The sequence below is a fragment of the Pseudorca crassidens genome, chromosome 6 (assembly GCF_039906515.1).
Source record: "Pseudorca crassidens isolate mPseCra1 chromosome 6, mPseCra1.hap1, whole genome shotgun sequence".
Lineage (NCBI taxonomy): Eukaryota > Metazoa > Chordata > Mammalia > Artiodactyla > Delphinidae > Pseudorca > Pseudorca crassidens.
In genome coordinates this window covers 71,097,624-71,110,866 of record NC_090301.1, presented here as the reverse complement: position 1 = coordinate 71,110,866, position 13,243 = coordinate 71,097,624, and the positions used below count along the sequence as shown (strand labels likewise).

Sequence of the window (13,243 nt, the reverse complement as noted above, 5' to 3'; positions counted from 1 at the left end):
TCCATTGGCAGGCAGATTCTCAACTACTGCGCCACCAGGGAAGCCCCCTGTCCATTTTAAAATCAGATGTTTTTAAAACTATTGAATTGTATAATTTTTTGTATATTTTGGTTATTAACCCTTTATCGGGTTGCAAATATTTTCTCCTATTCTTTGGTTGCCTTTTCATTTTGTTGATGGTTTCCCTTGCTGTGCAGAGGTGTTTTAGTTTGATGTAGTCCCACTTATTCAGTTTAACTTTTGTTGACTTTGCCTTTGCCTTTGGAGTCAGATCCAAACAATTACTGCCAAGACTGATGTCAAGAGGAGCTTACCACCTATGTTTTCTTCTAGGAGTTTTATAGTCTTAGGTTTTACATTTAAGTCTTTAATCCATTTTGAGTTAATTTTTGTGTATTGTGGAAGATAGTGGTCTAGTTTCATCCTTTCACACGTGGATGTCCAGTTTTCCCAGCACCGTTTATTGAAGAGATGGTCCTTTTCCCATTGTATATTCTTGCCTCCTTCATTATAGATTGATTGACCACACATGAGTAGGTTTATTTCTATCATATGATCCAGCAATTCCACTTCTGGGTATTTATCCAAAGAAAATGAAAACACTAATTTGAAAAGATACATGCACTCCATTTTCATTGCCGCATTATTACAAATAGCCAAGATATGGAAGCAACCTAAGGGCCCATCAATGGCTGAATGGATAAAGAAGACATTGTATACATATACAATGGAATATTACTCAGTGATGAAAATGAAAGGAATCTTGCCATTTGCTACAAGAATGGACCTTGAGGGCATTATGCTAAGTTAAACAAGTCAGACAGAGAAAGACAAATACCATATGATTTCACTTACACATGGAATCTAAAAACAAACAAAACTAATCAAATCAGAACAAAATAAACAAACAAAAAAGCCAAGTTCATAGATTCAGGGAACAGATTGGTGGTTGCCAGGGGTGGGGAGGTGAGGGTGGGGGCAGGAAGTGGGAGTGACATGAGTGAAGGAATCCAAAGGTATAAACTTTCAGTTATAAAATAAGTCATGGGACGTAATGTACAGCATGGTAACTATAGTTAATAATACTGTATTGCATATTTGAAAGTTGCTAAGATAGTAAATCTTAAAAGTTCCCATCACAAGAAAAAAATGTTGCAACAGTGTGATGCCAGGCGGTAACTAGACTTATTGTGGTGATCTCTTTGGGCTGTGTATACAAATATTGAATTGTTATGTTGTACAGACAAAACGAACATAATGTTATATGTCAATTATACCTCAATAAAAAAAAAAGAAAAGAAAAAAATGCAAAATCTCAGGCCTCAGCCCAGACCTCCTAAATCAGAGTCTATATTTTAACAGCCTCCCTGGGTGCTTGGAGACACCAAGGGAGATTTTTAGAAATACTGATGCCTGGGTCTCAGCCCCCGAGATACTGATTTAATTGGATCAGGGTGTGACCTGGGCCTTGGATTTTTTAGAAAGCTTCTTAGATGATTCTAATGAGCGCCAAAGTTTAAGAATGTCTGGTCCACACCATTCTTGTTGTCAAGAGGATGCTTCCAGGAATAGCTCTGGCAATTTGGAAAATAAAGGTGTTATGTTTTTAAAACTATACACCTGTAACCCATATGGGGTCCTCAGTTTGTCATACACCTGTGACATCTATTTTCTACTCAACAACAAAAGTGGTGGTTTTGAATGCCTTCTATCCATGGAATAGCACTAAGACCGGGGGGTCTTGTTTTAGCCTACATTTCCCACTCCATCCCCTTCTACGCCAGCTCACATCAGGCTGACAAACCTCTTTTCAGTTTGTCAAACACACTGAGCACTGAGTACTTTGCTACCTCAGGGCCTTTGCACACTCCTTCTCCTCTTGACTGCTCTTAACCTTCAGGTTGCTGCTTTATTCATCACTTCTTAAAAAGGGTCTTCCCTGAAGATCCTATGGAAGTAAGGTCTTACACTCTCCTCTTCCATTATTCCCCATTGCTGTACTCTCTGTTCCATTTTTCTTAGTAATTCTTTCAAAGCTTTTAGTATGTGGCCCAAATATTGCATGAACATACTAAAACATAAAAAATTATTTGCTGTTTAGAAATTCAAATTTAATTGGACATCCTGTAGTTTTATGTGCTAAATCTGGCAACCCTATAGAAGAAGTATGCCAACCCCTGAATTAGTGAATAAAATGTGCCCAAATTGTTCAAGCTCAACAAAATTTTCTGTTTCAAAAATTTTCTGATTACTTTTTGAAGATTCAAGACCGTAAGGGCAACAAGATACTGAACAATGTTGTAACTAACAGTGGCCCCGCTGTAGCCTAGTTTGAGCTCTTTCAGATAATGAGCCATAAAGTTAAAACATATAATACTCTCAAATTTCTCTTATGTTTGGGAGCTGTCAGTTTAACTTGTCCCTTGTGCCTTGATGTCCTCTGTAATTGTGTGAAAGGCTGTGCCGTGTGGAGAATGCATAGGTACAGTTAAACTCTGCATGCTGGTCCAAGAAGGGGTGAGCTTCCTTTAATCATAGCTGTAATTTGGTCCAGCCTCACAGATAGAGAGTGGCCACCTGCGGCCATAGGAAAGGCTTCTGGGGATAGATAGGTAACTGAGTCCCCTCACACTGTGGACCCTCCTAGGAAGGGAAGTGTAGGTACACAGCTTTGAGCACTTTGCAGCATGGAGAAGAGCCTTTGAAGGAGCTGAGTTTGTTCACAGATGTCAGAGTCCTCACCAGTAGGGCACTTTCAGGGATAAGAAAAGGGGTTACTAGAAATAATTTGTTGGTCCTATTAAACATGTTGCATGAATGTATAAAAAAGTAACCAAGTATCATTGGAATATGTAAAAACGTGACCTGGTAGGTAAAGGTGTAGTAATTCTAGATGTTCTGGGGCTGCTAGGGGTGGGCAGCAAGTTTGCTTTTATTTTAAAACACACACCCTCTAAGTCTGGCAACCACAGATTCAGAATTCTGCAGAATGACCCTGATTTCATCTAATGCTATTCTTATTAATGAAAGTGGTTGTTCGACATATAACTAAGTGCAACTTAATTTTTATGCCTTTTTAAGACTGTAAATATATAAACACATTCCAAAAATTTGAACATACTTAATATGTACAATCTGATACCAATTATGTTAAAACATGTAAATGCACGTAAAAACAAAAGAGAAGACATTCTAAAATGTCAAGAATGGTTAGCTGTGCCTAAGTAGTGAGTTTATGAGTGATCTTTATTTTCTTCATTGTGCTTTTCTGTATCTCCCTCTTTTTTTTAAAATAATGTATTAATTTTATCATCAGAAAAAGAGTAATTTAATGTGTGGTTTTTCTTTTTTGTTTTTTGGGTTTTTTTTTTCAACAGTCCCATGTTTTTGGTAGGAGAGTAACTAAGTGATACAACCACTTTGGAAAGCAACTTGGATACACCCAGGGGGGTTGAGGATGCCACTCCCCTGTGACCCAGGGGCTTCACTTCCAGACATGGATCCTCAACAGAGAACATGCCTGCAAGGATGTGCATGGCTGCAACAATTGTAATGCTGCAGGATTGGAAATGATCTGAAGCCCTCAGGTACAAATGAACATGCTACAGTAAATACACGTAATGAAATATGTATAGCAGTGGAACAGAGTAAACAAGAGCTCTAAGTGTTTCCACGGATAAGCCTCAAAAACGCAACTTTGAGCACCACAATGTGAATGTACTTAATGCCACAGAACTATATGCTTAACCTATAAAATGGTAAATTTTATGTTGGGTATATTTTACCATCATTTAAAAAAAAAAACCCAAAACATAACATTGAGTCCAAAAGCAAACTATGGAAATAATACATACAGCATGAAATTAAACTTGTGAGCCCAAACTACGTAATTAGTTATGGGTAGACATATGTTTTAATGCTTCACATGATAAACATGGGAATGATAAACACTAAGTTCAGGATACTGGTTACTTCTATGGAAGGAAAGAGGGAGGTGGGCAGTTACACAGCAGGCAACTGGATCTGAAATGTTTTATTTCTGTAAAATATCGGAAGCAAATATAGTAGCAAAGTGTTAAGATTGGAGAAAACTGGGCAGGAGGTACGTGGGTGTTCATTGCGTTACTCTATTTTTCCATGTGCTTGAATGGTATCATCATAAGAGGCCTACAGCCTGTGTCAGACCGTGTGTCCCCTATTCCCCCTTTGGCCGAAACCTCGAGAGCGGTCACCTTAGAGACTAGCTATTTTTGGTGGGTTGGCCAATGGCATAAGCTACCTAACTGTGGGACCCGTTCTTACCGCTCAGGGCTTAAATATCACACAAGGCAGAATCCAGATGTGTCTCTTTTCAAGTCCACACATATTCGGATGGCTCTATTTGTCTAAGTTAACAGCAAGAGTAAGTAAAATCCAGTGTTTACTGGCCTTGAAGGACTCTGCCGTTTGCAGGGAATGCTCTGCTGCTCCCGTGGGCTCTGTGCTCTTACTGTTCAGTGACTTTCAAAAGCCGGTTACTTTGTGAAAAGGCTGCTTCTCTGTTGGCCTAATGGTTAGGAATGGGCCTGCTCTTTCACTGCAGAAACTCAAGTTCAGTTGTGACTCAACTCACTGTTTGGGGCTGTTGACTCAAACTGTCTGGGCTCAAATCCTGGCTCTCACATGCAACTTGCTTTTGGATTTTTGGGGGTGCTAAAAACGAGATTAAAAGATAAAGTGAGTTAAAATAGTTAACCCCAGCTGCCACCTAATAAGCCCTCAGCAAACCTTCCCTATTATTCTCATGGTCATAGTTGCTGATTCTCTCTGGCCCTCAGTTTCCACCTCTATAAAGTGAAGGGCCAGCACTGGGATACCCTCAGCATCGAAGGTAGTTTTAAGATTCCCAATTAATTTGCTGCCCCTTCTAATAAAAATGGTGAATAGAAAAGAGTAAAAACATTGACAGATGTGAAAACTCTGGCCCCTCAGGAAAACTCTGCCTTGGGGTCTCCAGAACATAACCTTTAGGTAAATCATTGGCTTACAAGTCTGCTAATGCTCTTGAGGCAGACACTGTGTCTTCTTCTCTCTAGTCACCAACCCTGGCCTGGCTCATGGATGTTTGATAAATGAATGAATGAATGAAGACTATGGTCAATAGCACCCTGGTTCTAATGATGTTAGACATTCTGGGTATTTTGTAAATCTTGAAATATTTAGGCCTAGTATTGCTGAAATCTCATTTTATATTTCTACATGGGTTGGCCTAAGAAGGCATCTCATTAAGACCCTGACTATAAATTTGTATCTTTTTTTCTGTGTGCTTATTTTCTGGATGATGAGTCCTTGTGTTCTTTAGAAGAAAAGTACTCTGTGTAACCTAAGGGGTAACTACTGATGATTTTTCGTGTTTATGGTTTATTAATTAGTCTGGAAAATACTTCCAACCACTTTGCCCTGATAATCTGAGGACACGAGTTTGTTTTTTCCAAAATCTCCCTCTCTGAGAGGTGTTTTTATTAATGAGGAAAGTGCAGGCAGCTGGCTCTCCTTGGTCTTTATTCTCAGATACCAGCGAATAAAGAGAAATCAAAATCCTTTTCCATTACACTTGAATTGAGAGCAATTTATTAACTCCATGGACGTTCCTCGTAATCCAGAAGTTCTCTTTTTAATTCCTACATGATTTTATTTTCATTAAAAGCATAAATTTGGAATTCCCATAATTACAGGGTGGAGTTCATAGATAAAGAACAACTTTTTAGACCGTGCCCTAAAATTAGCTATATTACAGCTAACTATACTTTATCCGTGTGTAAATCATTGGAATTTATGGTGATTTGCGCCCCCTCCAGGTCCAGAATCATTGACTACCAAAGCTGGAGATCATCCACTCCAGTCCTTTTATTCAGTAAAAACCGACCGAGAGATAAAGGGATTCTCACTGGAAAAAATTGTTTTGGTCTTTTCCAACAGTAAACATTATAAAGCAAAACAATAATAGAACAGGCTACAAATAGCAAAAGGGTCCAATTATTGTTTTATCTTCCTCCCTAATTTCTCTGCCTCCTTTCAGTTCCCTTGCTATGGTGAAAAGCTCAAAAGATGAGGAGAAAAAGGAAAGAAAGGGTGAAATAAAAACTGGGTTTTTGATTCCTGAAAAATTGAAACTTGTATATGGTAGACAATTTCAGAAGCCACACTTCTGAAACATCAGGCTCATAGCATATTGCAGCAGCCTTTGTTTTTGGATTAATGACCGTCAAGTGGTTAATCACTCGGGTTTTCCTTTTACAGACTAGGAAGAAGGCTCTGGAGCTTATCCAACAGGGTGATCCCAAGGCTGATGGCAGAGTGTTCCTTTCCTCTCTAGTGCCAACTGGATTCAAGTGCAGAAGAAACAGCCAAGGCTGCAGGAGACCATAATGGTAGGTCAGGCTCCCCCACCTGCTCTTGGACATGGGCTCCCTTGACCTTGACAGGCATTTGTCACACAAAACTCCAAATCTCTATTTAGAAACTTTAAGCCCATTTGAGAAAAAATGAAGTGCTTGCATTGCAGTTTTTTGTTTTTTAATTCATTCAACAAATACTTACTGAGAATCTACTTTGTATTGAGAATTGGCCTAAACAGAAAGATGAGCGAGACCCACCATGCTCTTTACAGAGTTAATAATAGAAGATTTTTTACCTCCAGAGGGGAGGGCCTTTTTGTTGGTAGAACAACCTGCTTGGGCCCCTGTCCCCATGCTTTAGACCCATCATTCTGTCCTAATAACCACAGGGACATCAATTAGTGGCCACAGATGTTAGTGAAGTGTCTTTTACCAATACATCTTGTTTACTTTCTAAGTGGTGTTTCAACATTACATCATAAACACCAGGTCATACAATTATTATTACATATATATACAATAACAATTAACGTCATAAAACTCATCTTTTCCAGCCAGAGGTAGACATTTTGAAAGATAATGGGATATTTTAAAGTCTTGCAAATAATCCCAGGTGATTAATAACAGGATTTGACAATGTAGTAAAAAATGCTAATTTAATTGCTTTTCTCTCAGTCTCTCATTAGCAAGGAAAGACTAGTCAAATTAGACAGTTGGGGCTTAGTAGCCTGATACTAAATTGATGTAAATTAACAGTAAATATTTGAAAACAGCAGAGGAGATAAAAAAAATTTTTTTTAAAGCTTGGGTAATTGAATCCTGATTCAAAATGGTATTTAGCAGTTGAATGTAATATACTACCTACTACTCAGTCTATTATCTATCATTATCTTTTGAACCCTGTAATTGGACAAACAGGAAACTATCCATGATAATAAGTTTGTTCAAAATCATCTGTTTGCTGGAGTCTGGGGCACACACTGCAGTCATAATGAACAGGAGGCAAAACTGCTCACTGTAGCCTTTCCATTGTTTGTTCATCTCTGTTACCACAAAGTACGGCAACATACACACCTGGGCAGTCCAAGGCATCTTACCAAAATTATTTTAAAAAATAGTCATTTTTTCTTGCGTTCCATGAACGGGCAACATAACTCTTTATTTGCTGCAAGATGGGCACCATTGAACCTGACCTAGCTCCTGTCCCGGGTGTGTGTACATAACTGTGCTTAACACAGAACTGGGGCAAACAGTTTGCCTCCTGGAATTTCCATTAGATCCAACCACTTAGTTGCTTTATTTATCCTATCACTGGTTTTATTTTTCAGTGATTCTTTGGTCGTTATGCTGCCTCTATCACAGCTATCCAAACATCAGGTCACATAGGGCTCCTGCACACATAGGGCTCCTTCTAAGAGATTTAAATGGAAAGGCAACCCAAGCCATTACTGGTCTATTTTCAGTTTCCATTATCAATAAAACAAGAAACCAGCATTTTCATGCTGTGCAAAACCTTCAGGGAAGTGCAATGCTGCTGTCATTATCTTTAGACCAGGCTGCCGTCTACTCCCACTAATGCAGAGGAAATGATGAGTCCATCAGAATGAAAATAAAATAATGAAAGGATCAGAGTCACAGAGCGGGCTGCTGGCCTGGTCCACTGCATGGCTCCCTGCAAATGTCCCTTTGAATTTAGTGGAGCCTAGATGGTAAAACCACAGGTCACAACGGAACATAAATTCACCTCCTAATGAGATTAGTAGGCAGGCAAAATAAATGTCCTGCTGTTACGTTAGAGGCAGGCTCTAATCTGGTGTTTTCCTTGGAAATGATCATTTCCTTTGCAACAGGGAACCGTGGATGCAACCTGTTTAAATCTGACAGATTCTGTTTTGCCACAGAGCTATTTTTCACCTTGCTCTGTCTTTTTAATAGCAATTTTGAGGAGGCATTTGAATGAGTTGTGTCTTAAAGACTATTACCAAAGTGAGTTATGGGTGTCTCTATTCGTGGTCATCAATCGTGTTTCCCAGATCCCTCTTTTAAGAAAACTTTGTGCAACTTCTCCTCCCCTACCTAAACAAGGAGCCTTGCTTTGGAGGAGGTGTGGTGACCCCCAGGGTCCTCTCACTCTAGCCTTACGAATCAAAGGCAGAATAGACTCACTATTGTATTTGGGGTACTTTTAAAAAATCTTTACTGCAACTCTACTACTTAAAACCACTGGAAACGAGTATCACATACTAAAAAGCCTTAAGAAAATGCCTAGATCAGGTGAACCCACATGGTCTCTGAGTAGAACAAAGCCCTCGAGTATGTAGCTAGATTGCAAGGGACTTCCTTCGTTTTCAGCAGAAGGCAGTCTCACCTGGAGTACAATACCCTCCTCTCATTAAAAATGCAAGATAGGATCTCCTCCTGGATCCTTTCTACAGAACTTGATGCAAGTTCATGGATTGTACCGTCCTGAGCAGTGAGTGGCATTTAATCAAAGCCTTCTGTGAAATAATCTCAGTGTTTCCTGAGCTCTGTAAATTCACCAAGCGAGTTAAGAGGTCCTTTCAAAAGGAATGGGAGACCCGACTTTGAATTTAGGAGTATTTGAAGCTTCTGCATAGAAGGTACAGACGATTTAACGGACACATATTTTCTCAACATTTTCTAGGACTCAGGCTGGAGATTCCTCCTCTGTGAAACTGCCCATGAGGAGTAATAGATCATTTGCTAGTACCCCAATGCATGGCATTTTGACATATTGTTTTTCTGAGGCTGGAAAGAAGCCACAGAAAACTTTTGCACTTGTAATATGTGTTTTACTGTGTATGCAGTGATTTATGAACATTTTTTTCATCTAACAAAACAATTTCCTTTCTGCCATTCGTGCTTCCATTCAAAAACCTGAACTGCAAATCCAACTACTTTAAGGGAGAAATTATCTTTTGGCCCAGCGTTTAACAAATTTTTTTCTTTCAACTTTTCACTTCTCAATAGTTTGAGTTGTATCTCTACTTGTGTATTTTCTATGTATCGAATTTGCAAATGTCAGAGATTTAAGTCAAGTCTCCTCCCATTCTCATAATTTTCTCTGCTCACTGTTAACTCTCCTTATCAGATGAAAGAGCTCAAGGGAAGATAGATTGATTTTCCATTAGATAGGTGGTCCTGTGTTTATTGGGACTCTCTTCCAACTTTTCATTTCCATAACTGTTTCTTCCTTATCCCACCATATCTGTCCTCCACTCTCTGCTGCACCTCTGTGTTTATAATTTGAATTGCAAACAGTAACTGAATCCACTTTGCCAGTGTCCAGTATATCTGGTACGTGTTAATGATTACCTATTGGCCTCCCATGTATTAAATTCAGAGTTAAAGTTTCATGTCCAATAATCTCCCTGAAGGAATTTCCCAAATCATGTTTGCTTACCTCATACAAATGAACTTGTTCTTGGGTTACAGCAAAGATCAATAATACGTTATTTTGCACCAGTTTATCAATGAGTTGTCCAATTGTTGGATATTCCTAAAATTGAACACAAAGATTTTAAGTATCTTCTTAACAAAAATATGTAAAATAAAGGAATATCTCTTTCAAAGATATCTTACTGAGTTTGGCATTTTCAATTCTCACAGGCATTACTGTGTCTATCACTCCAAGTAAACAAATACACAATTAGCATTATTTTCTTAATTGGTTTAGTAATTGTTTCCTAGCTATTGTAAGTTGATTTAATTCCTTAGAGTCGGTGCCTGTCAACGTGGTGTATTATGATCTGTCACTTCCAAGGAGATCACTAAATTTATCTAAAGACTTACAGTGTGTCATCTTTTCAAGGGTAGAGATACATGTCTTTTTCTAAGTGCCACTTGCCTGCAGGTAAATATTGGAGGGAATGTTAGAATTGAGAGAGGGACCATGACTATGATGAAGGTGAGGGAGGTGACTCTTGCAGCTCTGAAACTCTGACTGGAATTGGATGGGGCGGGATGAGGGTTGCGGAAGGACCAACCTGCTGAGGAAGCACACACTGCCACTCCTAAATCCCTCTGACTTGAGATATTCCTGTACCAGTTCTCCAATTTGGTCTTACTGCCTTTTTGATGTCACGAATTGGTTTTATGGGATGCTGCAATATTTTTACAGGGCAATTGAAAAGCCATTGTATTCAATTTACTTCTGTTCCATTGATACATTCATTCCTGAGTGATACAAGTACTTTAAAATATAAAGTCATTAATTATCATATTTGCAGATGACCTTTACTTTCCAAGCCTGGAAAACCTGGAGCACATTTGCCTGGCGTATGACTCCAAATGTGAATAATGTGTAAAAAAACCCTCAAATGAGAGAGTGGCCTGCAAACAAGGGAACTAAGAATACCATGTTGCTTATGACTGCAGTAAGCCAAAGTGCAGGAACACTGACGAATAAGCCTTCTTGCACACGAATGTGGTGTGTTCATATATTCTCAGCGCTTCCGGAATATTTTTGTCTTCAGCCACAAAATTAAAGTTGAGGGAAAAGTATAGTTTTGCCTAAGATACTCAGGTCAGTTACCCAACTGCAAATCTGGCTGTGTAATGCGTGCTTTCTATCCCATTTGGATTTTTATTAGTGGATATTAGCAGAATCCAGGTACTATCTATAAAGCTTTCTGAGTCTGACATTCTCAGTTTCTGTGTTTCAATTGCCCAAATATTAAGTATCCTTCAACCTTAAGCCTGAGGTCCTCCAACGCTGGTCCCTACTTATCTCCAGATGTTCTCCAAACTTTCAACTGCTGTGCCTGTGTAGCCAGGATGGTACCACGTAGCCCTCCATAGGCGGGTGAATATGGTTTTCTATTTGATCCAGATCTTTTGGTTTAATTCCCACAATTATATTCTAAGTTCCTCAAGGCCAGGGATCATGTCCTGTTATTTTGCGGCCCCAGGAGCCTGGCCCAGTGTTGAGAGCATAGAAAGTGCTCAGAGGACCCGGGGGCTATGTTGCAGGCAGGGAAATAGCCCACGGCTCTGTGCATTGTAGCAACTTAATAAGAATCACTTGAACGTGTATTACAGGAGAAGGTCATATTAGGCAACAGGCAGTATTTGCTTCTGTGATCTTGCTTTTTTCTGAGATGTCTATTATGGGGCATTTGAATAGTTGCAAGAAAAAAGTAACAAAAAAGGGATCCACTTCTCACGGTTTATTACCCCTCATTGGCTAAAAGACAAAATGTGGCTACCCTCACTAATCCTTTAATATGGAAGGACAACCGATACAATTAAAAATATATAAATTTGGTGAACACTATTGATCAAAAGTTAGGTAGAAACAGCCATGTTGAAGTTTAGAAATTTAGGTCAAGAAATGATAGCAGATAATTCATGAACCATTAGATTTTTAAAACTAATAGCCAACGCTGTAGTAAGCGTTTCTGTACATTATCTCACTAAAGTCTTTTCTTTTTAGAGGATAGTTTTTCCAATCTGATATCAGAATCCTGGGTTCTCTTCCCTCTTTCTTTCTCTCACCTACACACACTTCTACAGCATTGTCATTTTCAAAAGTCACTTAAATTCTCTGTACCATTTTTTCCCCAAGTGTTAAATGGGGATAATATGACCTTTCCAGGTTTCTGCTTCATAATTCAATTCTATTTTTAGTGTGCTCCAGGCACTGTGCTGTCAGCAAATAGAGATAATAAACCAGTTCTGGTACTGAGGATGTATGTTAAAGACAGACAGAAACCAACAAGCACATTTTCATATGGCAATGGCCAAGAAGCCATCTATGTATAAAAGCCAGGGGAGAGATGATCGCTTTGGGGCCCAGTGGAGGTCAGACAGGGTCCTCCCCGTCCCCGGAGCAGTCATGATCGAGCTGGGTTTTAAAAGATCAGTAAGAGTTTCTCAGCAGCCTTGGAGGAAAGGGCATTGCAGACAGAGGGAAGGACACATGCACCAGCGTGGCAGCCTCACGTTCTGTTCAAGGGAAACAATTAGACACATAGGGTTCTGGTGAGGATCAAATGAGATCATGTACATCAAAAGAGCTCTGAAATTTTTACCTTGTTTTACAAAAGTCAAGTGTTTTTTCTTTTTTTTGAATGTCACGAGCATTTTTTAAATGACGAAAATAAGCCAGATTTAATAAGCACCAACCGAGCAGCACCTGACTAGTGGTTTCCCAGGGAGTCCCAGGGTCCATGAAAACATGGAATTATGGAGGCAGCATGACTCTGGGACCATCATTTGAAACAACTCCTAGGTGACTACTGTTCTGGTCTGAGCCTTCCTTTCCAGGGCTATGGTTCAAACAGAATGAGCTGACTGTATTATATTTTGCTGGCCTCGGGCTCTTTGAAAAATTGGGGAGGTTCTGGGATCATTCGTACTATAGCAAATCTGAACTTATCCCACATCGCCACCACCCATCTGTGCTCTCGAGGGGACCTCTAAGGGCGATGAGGATGGAGAAAGGCCAATGTGTTAATCTCAAATCAGAAAATGTTCACTGCTTCTACCAAGGGTGGGTTACTCTGCTATGTATTACAGCAATTGTTGCTCCGTTCGCCTACTTGTAGCCCTGAAAACAGTGTAGAGTATAGGTTACACACCAAGACTGTTGACATGGAGTATTCATTCTTGCTGTCCAAGTGACAGAGCCCATCGTTAGGAATGACGATGCCTGCCAGTTTGCTGTCCATTCCAAAATGAGAATCGGCATCGCTCACAAAGACCAGGAGATGGAGGGAGTCATTACGCCAGCCAATTTTTTCCTGCAGTGAGAGAGAAGCATTTAGCTTGTATGGGAGAGGGGCGGATGTTTATTGAGAGTGGATCAGTTATGCTTGGACACATTCAGATTATTAAAATATATA

At 39.5% G+C, this 13,243-nt stretch overlaps 1 protein-coding gene across 3 annotated transcripts in view; it reads right to left on the bottom strand.

The window, feature by feature from the left end:
- Window positions 1-13,243, bottom strand: part of ITGB6 (integrin subunit beta 6) — a 144,641-nt gene that overhangs the window by 63,368 nt on the left and 68,030 nt on the right. For all 3 annotated transcript variants that reach the window (XM_067741757.1, XM_067741758.1, XM_067741760.1), the window contains 2 exons: window positions 12,980-13,141; window positions 9,802-9,897 (listed from right to left, as the gene is read on the bottom strand). In XM_067741757.1, coding sequence (XP_067597858.1) covers window positions 9,802-9,897; window positions 12,980-13,141 — 258 coding nt within the window. The remainder of the gene's footprint in view (window positions 1-9,801; window positions 9,898-12,979; window positions 13,142-13,243) is intronic.